Raw genomic sequence first — 13,123 nt, 5'->3', positions numbered from 1 at the left:
TGGACAGTGCGGTTGTCCCATAATGCAAGGGAACAATGCTGAAAAGTTAAGGATCCTTGGGTTGAGTTTTGCCACTAACAACTTTGAGGAACTCAACAAAAACTTGCTGGGCTTAATTTTTCTCATCCTGAAAGTAAGGAGATTTGGGGCCATACATGCTTTAAAGGTTCCTGTAGTCGATCCTGTGGAAGGACTCAGTATCTATCCCAACTCCTTTTGGTGGGCCTTCCTGTACTGCAGAAGCTAGAGAAGTGAAAACTACACTTCCCTGACTCCTTTGCCATGAGGATTTGGGAAGTAACCTGGGTTCTACCAATTACATGCACTATCAGGAGATCTGAATTCAGCCCCGAGTTAACTGGGCAGAGGCAGGCAAGAGGCAATTGTTTTACACTCTGCAATGGCAGCCGTCGAGGTGGCAGCTTCCTGATTGGGCAGCAGCCGCAGCTCCTAGGTGGCCCAGTTCTGCTCTGTGGCTCTGAGTCATTCGTAAGAGCTCAGCTTGCTCTTTCTTTAGTCCATTTAATACCTTTCTCTGCTTAAACTAGCTATAGTGGATTCTGATGTTCATAACTAAGCCTATATAGTCCTTTCCAACAATAAAAACCTACTTCACCTATATTCAGGTTTAAAACCAGGTAATTAATACACATTGTTCTCATATTCCTCCTTTTCCCCCTTTTAATTAATTTAACCTTCATCAAAAATCCATTCCAAGCATTTTTCCAGTATCCCTTTTCTTCCTGCTTTCTACGTTTTCCTTCAAATGCTATCACTCATGTCTAGGGACTGTTGACTTCTTCCCCCGCCTATATTCTTGTTCTATGTTGACTTACGTCCTTCTGTGACCCAGGCACTACTGCACTGGTTGCTGGGGAGTGCAAGCCCAGTAGGAAGTGTTCCCTGGCTCTAATGGGTCTAGAGTGGAAAAGAGAAGTCCGTTGGCCAAATGGGCAGCCAAGAAAATGGGCAGCAGGTTACAATGGGGACAGCAGGAGGAGTATTCAAGGCTGTCTTGGGAGACAAAAAATAGGAGGAAAGGAGTCAGAGATGGAGCTTATGTTCCCTTCCAAATATCAAATGAATTGGTTTTTAAAAACTGCTTAAATCCATAATTCACAACAAAATGAATGAAACAACAGATTGAGAGCCAGGCTCAGTGGCGTGTGCCTGCAGTCCTAGCACTTTGGGAGGCTGAGACAGGAGGATCGCTTCTGCCCAGGAGTTTGAGACCAGCCTGGGCAACATAGTAAGGCCCTGTCTCAGAAGGAAAAATAAAGAAAGAGAAAGAAAAGAAAGAACTAATTAGCCATCAATGGAGAATTCTGGTTAACGACTGATTATCTTCCATTATAAAGGTAAATAAAGTGAATCCAGCATTATTCTGCCTTTCATAAATGAACTGTGCCACTGGGAAACCAAGCAATAGATGAGGCAAAGTGTGTCTCTATAGAAATACATCAGTTAATAAACAGAGGACAGAATTAGATTACTGCTGTTTTAGAACACCTAATAAGCCAAAATATTTAGGTCCTGAGCATCAACAGCTGCTAACATCAGAAAAAGAGACATAACCAAATATTCAGTGCCTCTGATGAAGACAGATGCCTCCCACTGTGACATATTCTAGCTGAAATAGAATAGAGCTGACCAAGTGGGGAGAGTTGCATTGTCCAATAGAACTTTCTGTGGTGACAGAAAAATTATATTCTCTACTGTCCAGTACATTGACCACTAGTCACACGTGGCTACTGAGCACTTAAAATGTCACTCGTGGAAATGAGGAACTTAATTGTTATTTTGAGATGGGGTCTGGCTCTGTTGTCCAGGCTGGAGTGCAGTGGTGCAATCTTGGCTCACTGCAACCTCTGCCTTCCGGGTTCAAGCAATTCTCCTGCCTCAGCATCCCGAGTAGCTGGAATTACAGGGACATGCCGCCAAGCCCCATTAATTTTTTTTTTGTATTTATTTAATAGAGTCAGGGTTTCACCATGTTGGCCAGGCTGGTCTCGAACTCCTGACCTCAGGTGATCCACCCGCCTCGGCCTCCCAAAGTGCTGGGATTACAGGCATGAACCACGGCACCTGGTCTAATTGTTCATTCTTAATTGACTACGGCTGTGATAGTCACATGTGATACTGGATGCTGCAGCTGCAGATCCAACTACTGGTTTAGAGAAAACCTAGGGGACTGAGGAATGTTAGGCACATGGTGATGTGCTCAGCAAAATCCAGACTGTTGGGAACTCTACAAAACAAATCACCCATTTCTTCAACAATTAACTTGATGGAGGGAAAATGTATGAAATTAAAAGAGGCTCAAAAGACATGCCAATCAATTACAACGTGTAGACATTATGTGGACCTGATTAAGCAAACTAGAGGGGAAAAGTAAGAATTTATGAGACAATTAGTAACGTGAACACAATTTGTAATGTGGGTGTGATCATGAATTTTGGTTTTTATCCACTAAACGCACATTCTGAACGATTTGTGGTTGAAATGGTATGATGTCCTAGATTTGCTTCAAAATCATGTGTGGGGCAAGGGGTGGGGGTGTGCCTGGGCAGGAATGGCCACGGGGCTGTTGGGGCTGGGTGGCAGATACATACCACTGTGCCTTTGAGATTTTAAATAATACAAAGTGATGGGGGTATGGGGACTACTCCATAAACACACATCTGCACCACTACAAGACTCGTTAGAGAGCCGAGTAAAAGGCCAAGAATACTTTTGAAAGAATCTAAACTTACTTTATTTTGAAGAACCCACGGAAGAAGGCAAAAAGAAAGAACAGAATAGGACAGGGTGAGAGGACAAATTCCCTTGGTACTCCATACTGGGACCTGGGTCCTACCAGCCAGAGAATCACGAATGAATACTATCAGTCAACTGGGTTAACTTCAGAGTTACTTAGTTTCTAATAAGCCTCCACAGGACAATGGTGATTAGTATTTCCTGGGTTTCTCCACCCTGCAGCTGGAGACCGGCAGATGGATCCAGCACAAAAGGGACCTGCCGTGCACACTCTGTGGAATGTAAGTCATCTTCTCACCCCTATTTGTTTGGCAAATTACAGAATTCTCAGCAGTAAAGAGACAATTTCACAATCTGCCCTGAGGCACACCATCAAAAGGCAGATGGGCTGGGAAAGGCCAGCTACATTTCTTAACCTGCACCTCGGACTCCTTTTCCAGATCCACCCATCAACACGATCCGTGTCCTTACTGCAGCCAACAAAATGTTGGGCATTAAAACTTGCTGTATGTCACTGTCAGCTAACTTCCTCTTAGGCAGTTTACACATACGCAGAAAGCTAAACACTTTACACTCACTATCTCATTTAATCTATGCAACTCTTGTAGGAGGCTGATTGTTTGAGTCCTCCACTTTACAGATCAAGGAACTGAGGCCCAGAGGAGATAATGTATCCATGACCACAGCCGTTAAGAGGGGCCCGACTGGCCGGCCGGGTGTGATGGTTCACACCTGTAATTCCAGCACTTTGGGAGGCCAAGGTGGGCAGATCACCTGAGGTCAGGAGTTCAAGACCAGCCCGGAAAACATGGCGAAACTCCATCTCTATTAAAAATACAAAAATTAGCCAGGCTTTGGGGTAGGTGCCTGTAATCCCAGCTAATCGGGAGGCTGAGGCAGGAGAATTGCTTGAACCCAGGAGGCGGAGTTTGCAGTGAGCTGAGATTGTGCCACTGTGCTCCAGCTCTGGGCGACAGAGCGAGACTCTCTCTCAAAAAAAAAAAAAGAGGAACACGATTGGGATTTTCCTTCTGACATCATCCAGAGCTTCTCCTCTGCCCAGCAGGAGCACCCACACTTCTTGGCTTGGCCCCTTCACCATCTCACCCTGTCCTGGTTACATTTCTAGCTCTTTACCGCCAACTCTCTCCCTGATCCCAGCAAGCCCTGTTTCCTATCTTCAGCCACCACAGCTTCATCCTTTCTATGCTCCAGCTGCGGGACTCAGCCCACACTGCCCTCAGGCCCACCCCCTCCCTTCTCCCTGGCTTTCAAATCCACATCAGGACACCTTCCCCACTCAAACTGGTCACATCTTTGCTTGGAATTCTGGTTTCACGTTCACGGTCCTGCAGCAGAGTTAATGTTTGTGTCTCCCTATTAACCCAAATACTATCTACGGTTATTGGACACAAACCATGTTCTACCCTCCACTCATTTATCCTCACAATGCTATCAAGTAGGTATCATTATTATCATCTTACAGATAAGGAAACTGAGGCCCAGAGGGTGAGCCACTTGCTCAAGGTCACACAGCTAAGAAGTGACAAAGCCAGCGCTTACATGCTTAATAACAGCTACTACCAGATGATTCTGGAAGGAACACCAGGTTGGGAGCATTTTTACCTCCCGCTGCCTTGCACACCCCAGGTGTTAGATGGGCAGAGTGTTGCCTCTCTGTGCCAGGCAATGGCTCAAACCTGCCTTTCTTGTGGTCCCGGGAGCCCACTGCCTAAGAAACAAATTCTTGGCTGGACACGGTGGCTCACGCCTGTAATCCCAGCACTTTGGGAGGCCGAGGTGGGCGGATCACATGAGGTCGGGAGTTCAAGACCAGCCTGACCAACACGGAGAAACCCCATCTCTACTAAAATTACAAAATTAGCAGGCGGTGGTGGCACATGCCTGTAATCCCAGCTACTTGGAAGGCTGAGGCAGGAGAATCACTCGAACCCGGGAGGCAGAGGTTGCAGTGAGCTGAGATCGAGCCATTGCATTCCAGCCTGGACAGCAAGAGCGAAACTCTGTCTCAAAAAAAAGAAAAAGAAAAGAAAAGAAAGAAAAGAAACTAATTCTTAGAGAAACTCTGTGAGTTCAGCATGCCTTGGAAAGAACTTTATAATTATACAGGCAATTCGTTCAGTCATTTGAAAACTGCCAATGCCACGGCTGATGATAATTCTGGAGGCTTGGCGCATATTAACACCAAAATGTCTCCTTTTTGAGGGTAGAGGCAGAAAGAAGGAAGCTAAACATCCCCAGTAAATAAAAACTCCCCTGGAAACTATGGAAAGAAGACTTTTAACGGTTCAGGAGTGAATTGTGCCTCTCTGCCCCACTTCCCCCAGAGAACAGGCAACTAATCTAGGAAATCAGATTGGTTTACGTCTTCCTTTAATCCAGGATTCCAACGGCCCTGTGTGCCTGAGGCAGAAAAGATTGCCTAAAATGTTGGTTAAGAGACTGGATGAGAATCTGTCACTTTCTCTCCAGGGGAATCTGGGCAATTGGGGGACAGAGGGGCAAACTAGCTGCAGAGGCTCCCAAAACAACGTTGCAATTGTCCTTTCAGCCTGGTGATAAATATGCAAGTGGGACACGTTGTAGAATTTCCCGAAGGGCAGAGCTACCAGCCTCAGGCAAATTGTTCCCTCCCATTTAACCCCACCTGGCCCAGAAGAGCCTCAGGCCAGTTGACTTTGAACCTCACCCTCACACTTACCGCTAGGCTACCGGACCGCACAGTATCGGCACTTCTTTTTTAAAGAAGTCTTTCCTTTGGATCCCAGCTGAAGCCTCAAACCTCAATTCATAACCAAATGCGCTTCAGCCCACCCCGGAGTCAAACCCTGGGAATATGCAATGTGCATAGGGGAGGGGTGGCCTCTCCCAGGAAAAAGAGGACTGCTTTCTCAATCCACAGCAAAGCCCAGGCTCTCCCTCCCCACCCTCTACTCCCGGTCTGGGTGGCGGGAGGGCACCGGAGAACCCTGGAATTACCACCTATACCGGGGACCTGGGGGTGCACAGCGTCGCAGTGCGGCCCACCAGGCTAGAAAGTGGGGTCAAGTGATCATAAACCGCCACCCACTAGCTCCAGCTGGCTGAGTCAGTGGAATGGGATTCCTAAATCTTGGTGGGTAGCTGATACCTTTGAGCAGACCATCATGGAAGTTCTGCCCGAAAGCGCAGGTGGGCGTCCAGAATGTTCGAGGGGGCCCTGAAAAGCGACCATAGATGGGAGCAAACACTCCAATCCACTGGTGTAAGGGCGCTCGAGAAATCGGTAGTTGAACCCTTTTACCCATCAACTTAATTCAAGATTGGAAAGATGACAGACCTAAAGTGCCGTGCACAAGCCTTCTGTCTAACAGACACTGGGAACCGCTCGTGTTGGGAGAAGCCCACTATGTGTCCAGCTGCCGCCCATATCCAGAACATAAGCATGGGGGGTGAACTCTCAGAACCGCGGCGCCAGGAACTGCGTTTCAGAGGGTGAAATTTCTGAGAGCGCGGGGGCTTCCTTTCCGACCTCGGGAACTCCGACGGCCTTCGTTATTCTACAGGCCTGGCGCACAGAATGGGCTGCTGGCGGAAGGCAGCGATGCCAGTGCCTTTTCCGCAGTTCCAGAGGCAGCACTCGGCATCAGGCGGGGCCACCGGGTGGACAGAGCCCACTCTGGGAACCGGCCGCCCCTGCGCAGCAGCTACCCTGCAGGCGGGAGTACGCGCCGAGGCGCCCTGGCCGCCGCCCAGGGGCAGGTGCAGGAGCTGCACGGCGGGCGCGCTCGGGGCGCGGGTGCCGGGTTGCGCGGGCGGGCGCGGCAGGGAGGGGCGCCGGCCCCGGGAGCCCGACGCCAGGGCGTGGTGCAGGTGGCGGCGGGGGCAGAGTCGACACAGTACCTTGATTTTCGATCTGGCGACCGGGCGCTGCTTGGCCGCCAGGTGTCCATCGGGGCCCTCGGCGTCGCCGGGCTCGGGGGTTTCGCGCTCGGGGGCGTGCGGGGACGAGCTGCTCTCGGCTCCTCCAGGCTCCCCCGCGCTGCTGCTGCCGCTGCCGCTGCTGCTGCCGCCGTCGCTGCGGCAGTCCTCGGGAGGGTCGTGGAGCAGGCGGCCCAGGCCCACTGCGGAGGGAGGGGCCGCGCCCCGACATACACACTCGGCGTCAGCCCGTACGCCCGCTGCAGTTTGACCTGCGGGCGGTGCTGCCGCCGCCCCGCCCCGGACCTGGGCACCTCGCCAAGTGGGCAACGTCGCGGGGGTGGGCGAGTAAGCCCCGGATCGACCCCTACGGCTAGCTTGGAGTGCTGGGGGCCTCTTCCCGGTCCCAGCCCTGGCGCCCACGAGGAACCGGGTGGCCACGCGCGGCAGAGGACCCTGCGCGCCAAGTTTCCTCTCTGGGCGGGGGAGGCGGGTCTGACCTCTCCCCAGCTAGCCCCAGAAGGGTTGGCGGGCCTTTGTGCACCCCCATGAGGACGTGAGATTGGGGGTAGCCCCTGCTGGCTTTCAATCCCTTTCCTGGGCCACCTCGGCCCGCGCTGCAGCCAACGGTCCTGCCGCCGGGCAATTAGAGGCTCCCACTAGGGGGAAGGGGGCGCCCAGAGTCCCGGGCATCCCAGTCCCTCATTGCCCACCCTCCCTCGCCTAGAAGACCCCCGCGTGTCCCCCGGAAGAGGGGATGAGGTGGGGAGCCCGCCCCTGCCGATGAGCGGAGAAGACCCGCCACCCCTTCCCCCACCCCGGGAGCCCAGCGCCCAGGCCCGGCCCCCGCGCGCGCTCACCTGGGATGTAGGTGTCTGCCCTTTTCTCATCCGGGAGTTCATCCCAACTGCGGACCGAGACCCCCAGGCTCCTCCTCTTCACCAGGAAGACTTTGGGCATGGTGGGGGTCCCCTCTCCCTACCGCGGCCCCCTCCTCCAGGCTGCTCCCCGCTAGGGGCGACGGCGGCGGCTCCGTCCCCGGCTCCCGGCGGCCAGAGCCCACCTTCCCGCCTCGCCTGCCCTCTTCCTCCACCCCCCGCCGCGGCGCGGCCCAGGCCTCTCCCCCGCACGCCTGGCGACTCCCAGCCTCCCGGCTGGGCGACACCTATGCCTTAAATCGCGAGTGAGACCACGCCGGGGAAAAAGTTTCATAAGGTGGAATAGAAAAGGCACCAGGAAACTTGGGAGTGAGCATGCGCCCTGCAACATAACGGTGTCAACAAGCTCGCTACCTGTCCGACCGGTTCCGGCGGCCGGGGCTGCCTGTTCCAGCCCTTCCTTAGGCATGAATGTTTGCAAAAGAATTTAAAGTCTGCTCTTCCCCCTCCTCTTTTTAAGAAAGGAAGAACATTTTTTAATCAACCCCCGCCCCATTCTCCCATCACCTGCACCTCGAGGCGAGCTCTTCGAAGTAAACCCCAGGTTCGCCTCCCAGGGCACCCTTCCGGTGAGTTGGGGCCTCCCACGAGTTGCCCCCCTCCCCCGCCCGGTGGATTTATCTTCGACGAGCCAGAAAATGGCTCAGTTCCTCTGGACCTTGTGGAGCCTTCCCGGGGCTTGATGAAATCTGGGCGGTCAGAAGGGCGAGGCGGCGGGAGACTTCCAAGGATTCTGATTATTAATAATGGAGGGTGGGGGCTTAGGAGCTTAAGCTATCCATCAACTACAACTCCCCCCGCAAAAGCAGTAAAAATAAATTTTAAAATTCGGCATCTTTAGAACACGTTATTTTTCTGACTAGTATCATACAATTTAAGAAAAACACGGCTTGCCCCGCCAAAGCAGCTTCTCCCCACAAGATGTTGCACCCCGAGGCCCCCTCACCCCAAGTAAACACACAATAGAAACAAAAGCCAGGAGCATATTAAGCAAATGCAGCCTCAAAACAAGCCCCCAATCTTCGTCCACTCCCACCATTGCCTCCCCTAACCACCCGATCCCCAAATTCTGAGACTGGGAAATACCTTTCCAGGAAGCCAGCATAGTGAACATTGGCTACATCTTCTCGCCGCCCCTACCGGGGAGGTAGGAAAGCTTTGCATTTATTATTATATATGTTTGTTCCTATCAACCTTTATGCCTGGAGGAGAGAGGGAGAGAAGGAGGGGGAGTTGGTAAAATATGCCAAGTTTCTAAAGCAGTTGTGCTCACGTTGGGGGGCGCGCTGCCCTTCCCAAGGCCTTGTTCGGGTGCGCCCAGGACAACGGGCACAGCCTCCTGTATCTCTGCGGTCGCCCTCCTCCAGGAGGTCGTCAGACGTGTGCCAGCTGCCGAGTGCTGCGGGGGCGCGTCTGACCAGGGATGCCCTGGAGCCCACGGCTCACCCAACAGCCAGCCTCACCTGCCTGTAACCTGACCCTCTGCGCTCGCAGCCTACAGCGCCCGGGAATCAACACAGCGGTTTTCCCTGCTCCCTTCCGCCCTGAATGGCCCTTGGGGACACAGCCGCCTGGTAACGGATTTCTCGGCGCTATTGGCGGACTCGCGCGGCGCAGGCAGCCGGGGCGCAGCTCTGCCGGGGCTGCAGGCGGGATCGGTGCGCGGCGCCTCTAGGTCTGCCCTCAAGGAGTCACCCTCTCTGAACTGAACCCTGAACTCCAGCTTTTCTCTAAGGAAAACCAGCTAAGAACGAAAAAGACTTTGATCCCAGTGAGCCGGAGAAGGAGGAGGAGGAAGACATTTCTGTGGCGGTGCAGGAAAACAAGGCTTCTTGTCTACGAGGCTGATGGGGCAGCTTCCGGGAGACTCTGCAGATGTATTTTTATCCGCCAACAAACGGGATTTGCTAGAAAGAAGAAGCTTGGGTGAATGGAAGAGTAAAAATAAAGTACAACTATGAAGCTACAGAATTATTCCCAGTCTTCAAAAATCTTCAAAACTTCACTTGGTTCAGAAGTCCCAATTATACGGAAGAGGCTGTCAACTCCATTTATAAAGCTTTTTTTTCTTTCACAGGTTTTCAAACCAGTGAGTGCCTTGACTACTTTACCTACTTGTATTATTTAAAAAGATTATAGGACGATGAGGTATAAGGCTAGAAACCTCCAAAAGAATGCAGCCTTTAGAGGTTTGGGGATGAAGACTTAACAGGATAACAACACTTTTATTCTATGATCACTGGATGCACACCTACTATATTTGCTGGGTGCTTCTTGAGGAGAAAGGAATTTTAATGTGTTTTATTTCTCTCTTTTTTTCCTTGATCAGACGTGATGGGGTCTATCAAAATTATTAACATATACAAAGAACCAGCTTTCATCTTGGTTGACTTGCCTCCATTGTAAGGTCGGTTTTCTAAGTTTTATGAGAGGCGTTGATGAAGTATCCCAGAAAGTAGGATAAGAAATGAACCCAATTCTTATTTTCTTGCACTGCTATTATATGCTTATACACTATTGGTGAGAATGCAAATTAATTCAGCCCCTGTGGAAAGCAGTTTGGAGATTTCTTAAAGAACTAAGAATAGAATTACCATTGGACCCACCAATCCAATTACTGGGTATACAACCAAAGGAAAATAAATCGCTTTACCAATAAACACTCGTGTGTTTATTGCAGCACTATTCACAATAGGACAGACATAGTATCAACCCAGTTGCCCATCAATGGTGGACTGAATAAAGGAAATATGGTATATATACACCCTGGAATACTATGCTGCCACAAAAAAAGAATGAAATCACATCTTTGCAGAAACATGGATGCAGCTGGAGGCCATTATCCAGTGCAAATTAACTCAGAAACAGAAAATCTAATACTGCAGGTTCTCAATTAGAAGTGGGAGCTAAACATTGGGTACACACAGATACAAAGATGGGAACAATTAACAAGGGGGATTCCAAAAGTGGGGAGGGAGGGAGGGGGGAAAGTTTGAGAAACTACCTATCAGGTACTATGTTCACTATTTGTTGTTATTTTCATTTTATTTTTGAGACGTAGTTTCCCTCTGTTCCCAGGCTGGAGTGCAATGGTGAGAGCTCAGTTCGTTGCAACCTCCGCCTCCTGAGCTCAAGCAATTCTCGTGCCTTAGCCTCCCAAGTAGCCAGGACTACGGGTATGTGCCACCACACTAGGCTACTTTTTGTATTTTTAGTAGCGACGAGGTTTTGCCACGTTGGCCAGGCTGGCCTCGAACTCCTGAGCTCAAGTGATCTGCCTGCCTCGCCCTCCCAAAGTGCTGGGATTATAGACATGAGCCACCACGACCGGCCTGTGTTTACAATTTGGGAGATAGGATCATTAGAAGCCCACATTTTAGCGTCATGCAATTTACCCATGTAACAAACCTGCACATGTACCCCCTGAATCTAAAATTAAAAAAGAAAAGAAAAAGTAAATAACACTTTAAAACTTTTCCACATTATTTCCTAAATGCCTTTATTTACATTCATTTGGTAATATTATTTGTCCCATTTTTTAAGAAGGAGGGAAAATAGGCTATGAGAAACCAAATGGCATTCAAGTTCCGCGGGGCGCTGTGGCTCACATCTGTAATTCCTGCACTTTGGGAGGCCGAGGCAGGTGGATCACCTGAGGTCAGGAGTTCGAGACCAGCCTGGCCAACATGGTGAAACCCCATCTCTGCTAAAAATACAAAAATTTGCCAGATGTGGTGGTGCACGCCTGTAATCTCAGCTACTCGGGAGGCTGAGGCAGAAGAATCACTTGTACCTAGGAAGCAGAGGTTGCAGTGAGCCAAGATTGCCCCACTACACCCCAGCCTGGGTGACAGCAAGACTCTGTCTAAAAAAACTCTAACTGTGTTGCCCAGGCTGGAGTGCAATGGCACGATCTCAGGTCACTGCAACCTCTGCCTCCCAGACTCAAGCCATTCTCCTGCCTCAGCCTCCCATGTAGATGGGATTACAGGCACCTGCCACCACGCCTGGCTAATTTTTGTATTTTTTGTAGAGACGGGGTTTCACCACCTTGGCTAGGCTGGTCTCGAACTCCTGACCTCATGACCCACCCGCCTCAGCCTCCCGAAGTGCTGGGATTACAGGTGTGAGCCACTGCTCCCAGCCCAATTATTCTTCATATGCACATCCTCATATCTCATTTGCAACAAAGTCAGTTTAACCTATTTGTTAAATAACAAACTATCTGCATAAGTTAAAAATATATAAAAGTAGGCATTTATATCTGAGCCTCTTATTACATTAAGTACAAAATGTACTTTTGATTGTCTTGTCAAATTGTAGAGATGAGTTGCTGAGGCAGTGCAGGTATGTTTGGTAGAGTTGAGTGAATTTGGGCTGTAGCTATTGGCCTTGAAATAGATTCATTTCCATTCCTTCCACCTGGGATCATGGCCTCTGCCTTATTTGGACGGAGCCCTCATTATGAAAGCAATTTATCTGGCTCATATTACACAATGTGTTAAATACCTTGTTACCTCTTTAAATTAGACATTTTCGTCATAGTCAAAGTTGAATACTCAGAACTTAAAAACACCCACAAGATGTTAATAAAACCAAGTTCAATTTTAAAAAAAGAAGAAATGAATCCAATTCTTTACAAATCTCAAGACTGAAGTTGGAAGAGACAGGAGACATAATGTGGTCCATACCCCACCCAATATTGGGGGTGAGGGGTCTGTACAGCATCCTTGGTAGGTGTGTATCTAGCCCTGCTTGAGTACTTCCAGAGCTGGGAAGCTCACTGTCTCAAAAAGCAACCTATTCTCTGGTTAGACAACAATGATGCTAAAAAGCTTCTCTTTCTGCTTGTGGAAATCTGCTTTCCTGCCCTTCCATCTCCCCTTTTATTCTGTCACCCAGGGCTGCCAAGACTCCCTCTGCACTTCCTCCTCCTGCACTCCCTCCCCTTGGTAGTTCTTCAAATTCTTGAAAGCCGCCATCTGCACCCTCACTTAAGACTTCTTCTCTCCAGTAATATATAGTCAGGTTGAAAGGAGGCAGGTACAAACCTGCTCAATGGCATCCCTGGAGCACAGAGCAATAAGGAGAGGGTAAGATGTTGAGAAAATATTCCTAAGGAAACTTTATTTAAACTCTTTTTTTTTTTAGACAGAGTTTCGCTCTTGTACCCCAGGCTGGAGTGCAATGGCAGGATCTTGGCTCACTGCAACCTCCGTCTCCCAAGTTCAAGCGATTCTCCTGCCTCAGCCTCCCGAGTAGCTGGAATTACAGGCATGCACCACCATGCTCGGCTAATTTTTTGTATTTTTAGTACAGATGGGGTTACTCCATGATGGTCAGGCTGATCTTGAACTCCCGACCTCAGGTGATCCGCAAAAAAGAAGAAAGAAGAATATAAGGATTATAAGGGAAGACAGCAAAACTACTATTGTTTGTAGTCAGTATCATTGTCTATGGAAAACCCAAAAGAATCTGTAGATAAGTTATTAGAATTAATAAGAGAG

At 49.8% G+C, this 13,123-nt stretch overlaps 1 protein-coding gene across 1 annotated transcript in view; it reads right to left on the bottom strand.

Moving 5' to 3' along the window:
- OVOL2 (ovo like zinc finger 2) overlaps window positions 1-9,499 on the bottom strand; it is a 35,427-nt gene extending 25,928 nt beyond the window's left edge. The window contains exons 1-4 of the mRNA XM_009216592.4: window positions 9,080-9,499; window positions 8,703-8,818; window positions 7,539-8,349; window positions 6,661-6,881 (exon numbers count right to left, since the gene is read on the bottom strand). Of these exons, the coding sequence (XP_009214856.1) occupies window positions 6,661-6,881; window positions 7,539-7,638 (321 nt within the window). The 5' untranslated portion in view covers window positions 7,639-8,349; window positions 8,703-8,818; window positions 9,080-9,499. The remainder of the gene's footprint in view (window positions 1-6,660; window positions 6,882-7,538; window positions 8,350-8,702; window positions 8,819-9,079) is intronic.
- Window positions 9,500-13,123: the final 3,624 nt, after the last annotated feature.

This window comes from Papio anubis, chromosome 16, assembly GCF_008728515.1.
Source record: "Papio anubis isolate 15944 chromosome 16, Panubis1.0, whole genome shotgun sequence".
NCBI classification, from domain to species: Eukaryota; Metazoa; Chordata; class Mammalia; order Primates; family Cercopithecidae; genus Papio; species Papio anubis.
The sequence above is the reverse complement of the archived record's forward strand: the minus strand, read 5'-3'. Positions and strand labels throughout refer to the sequence as shown.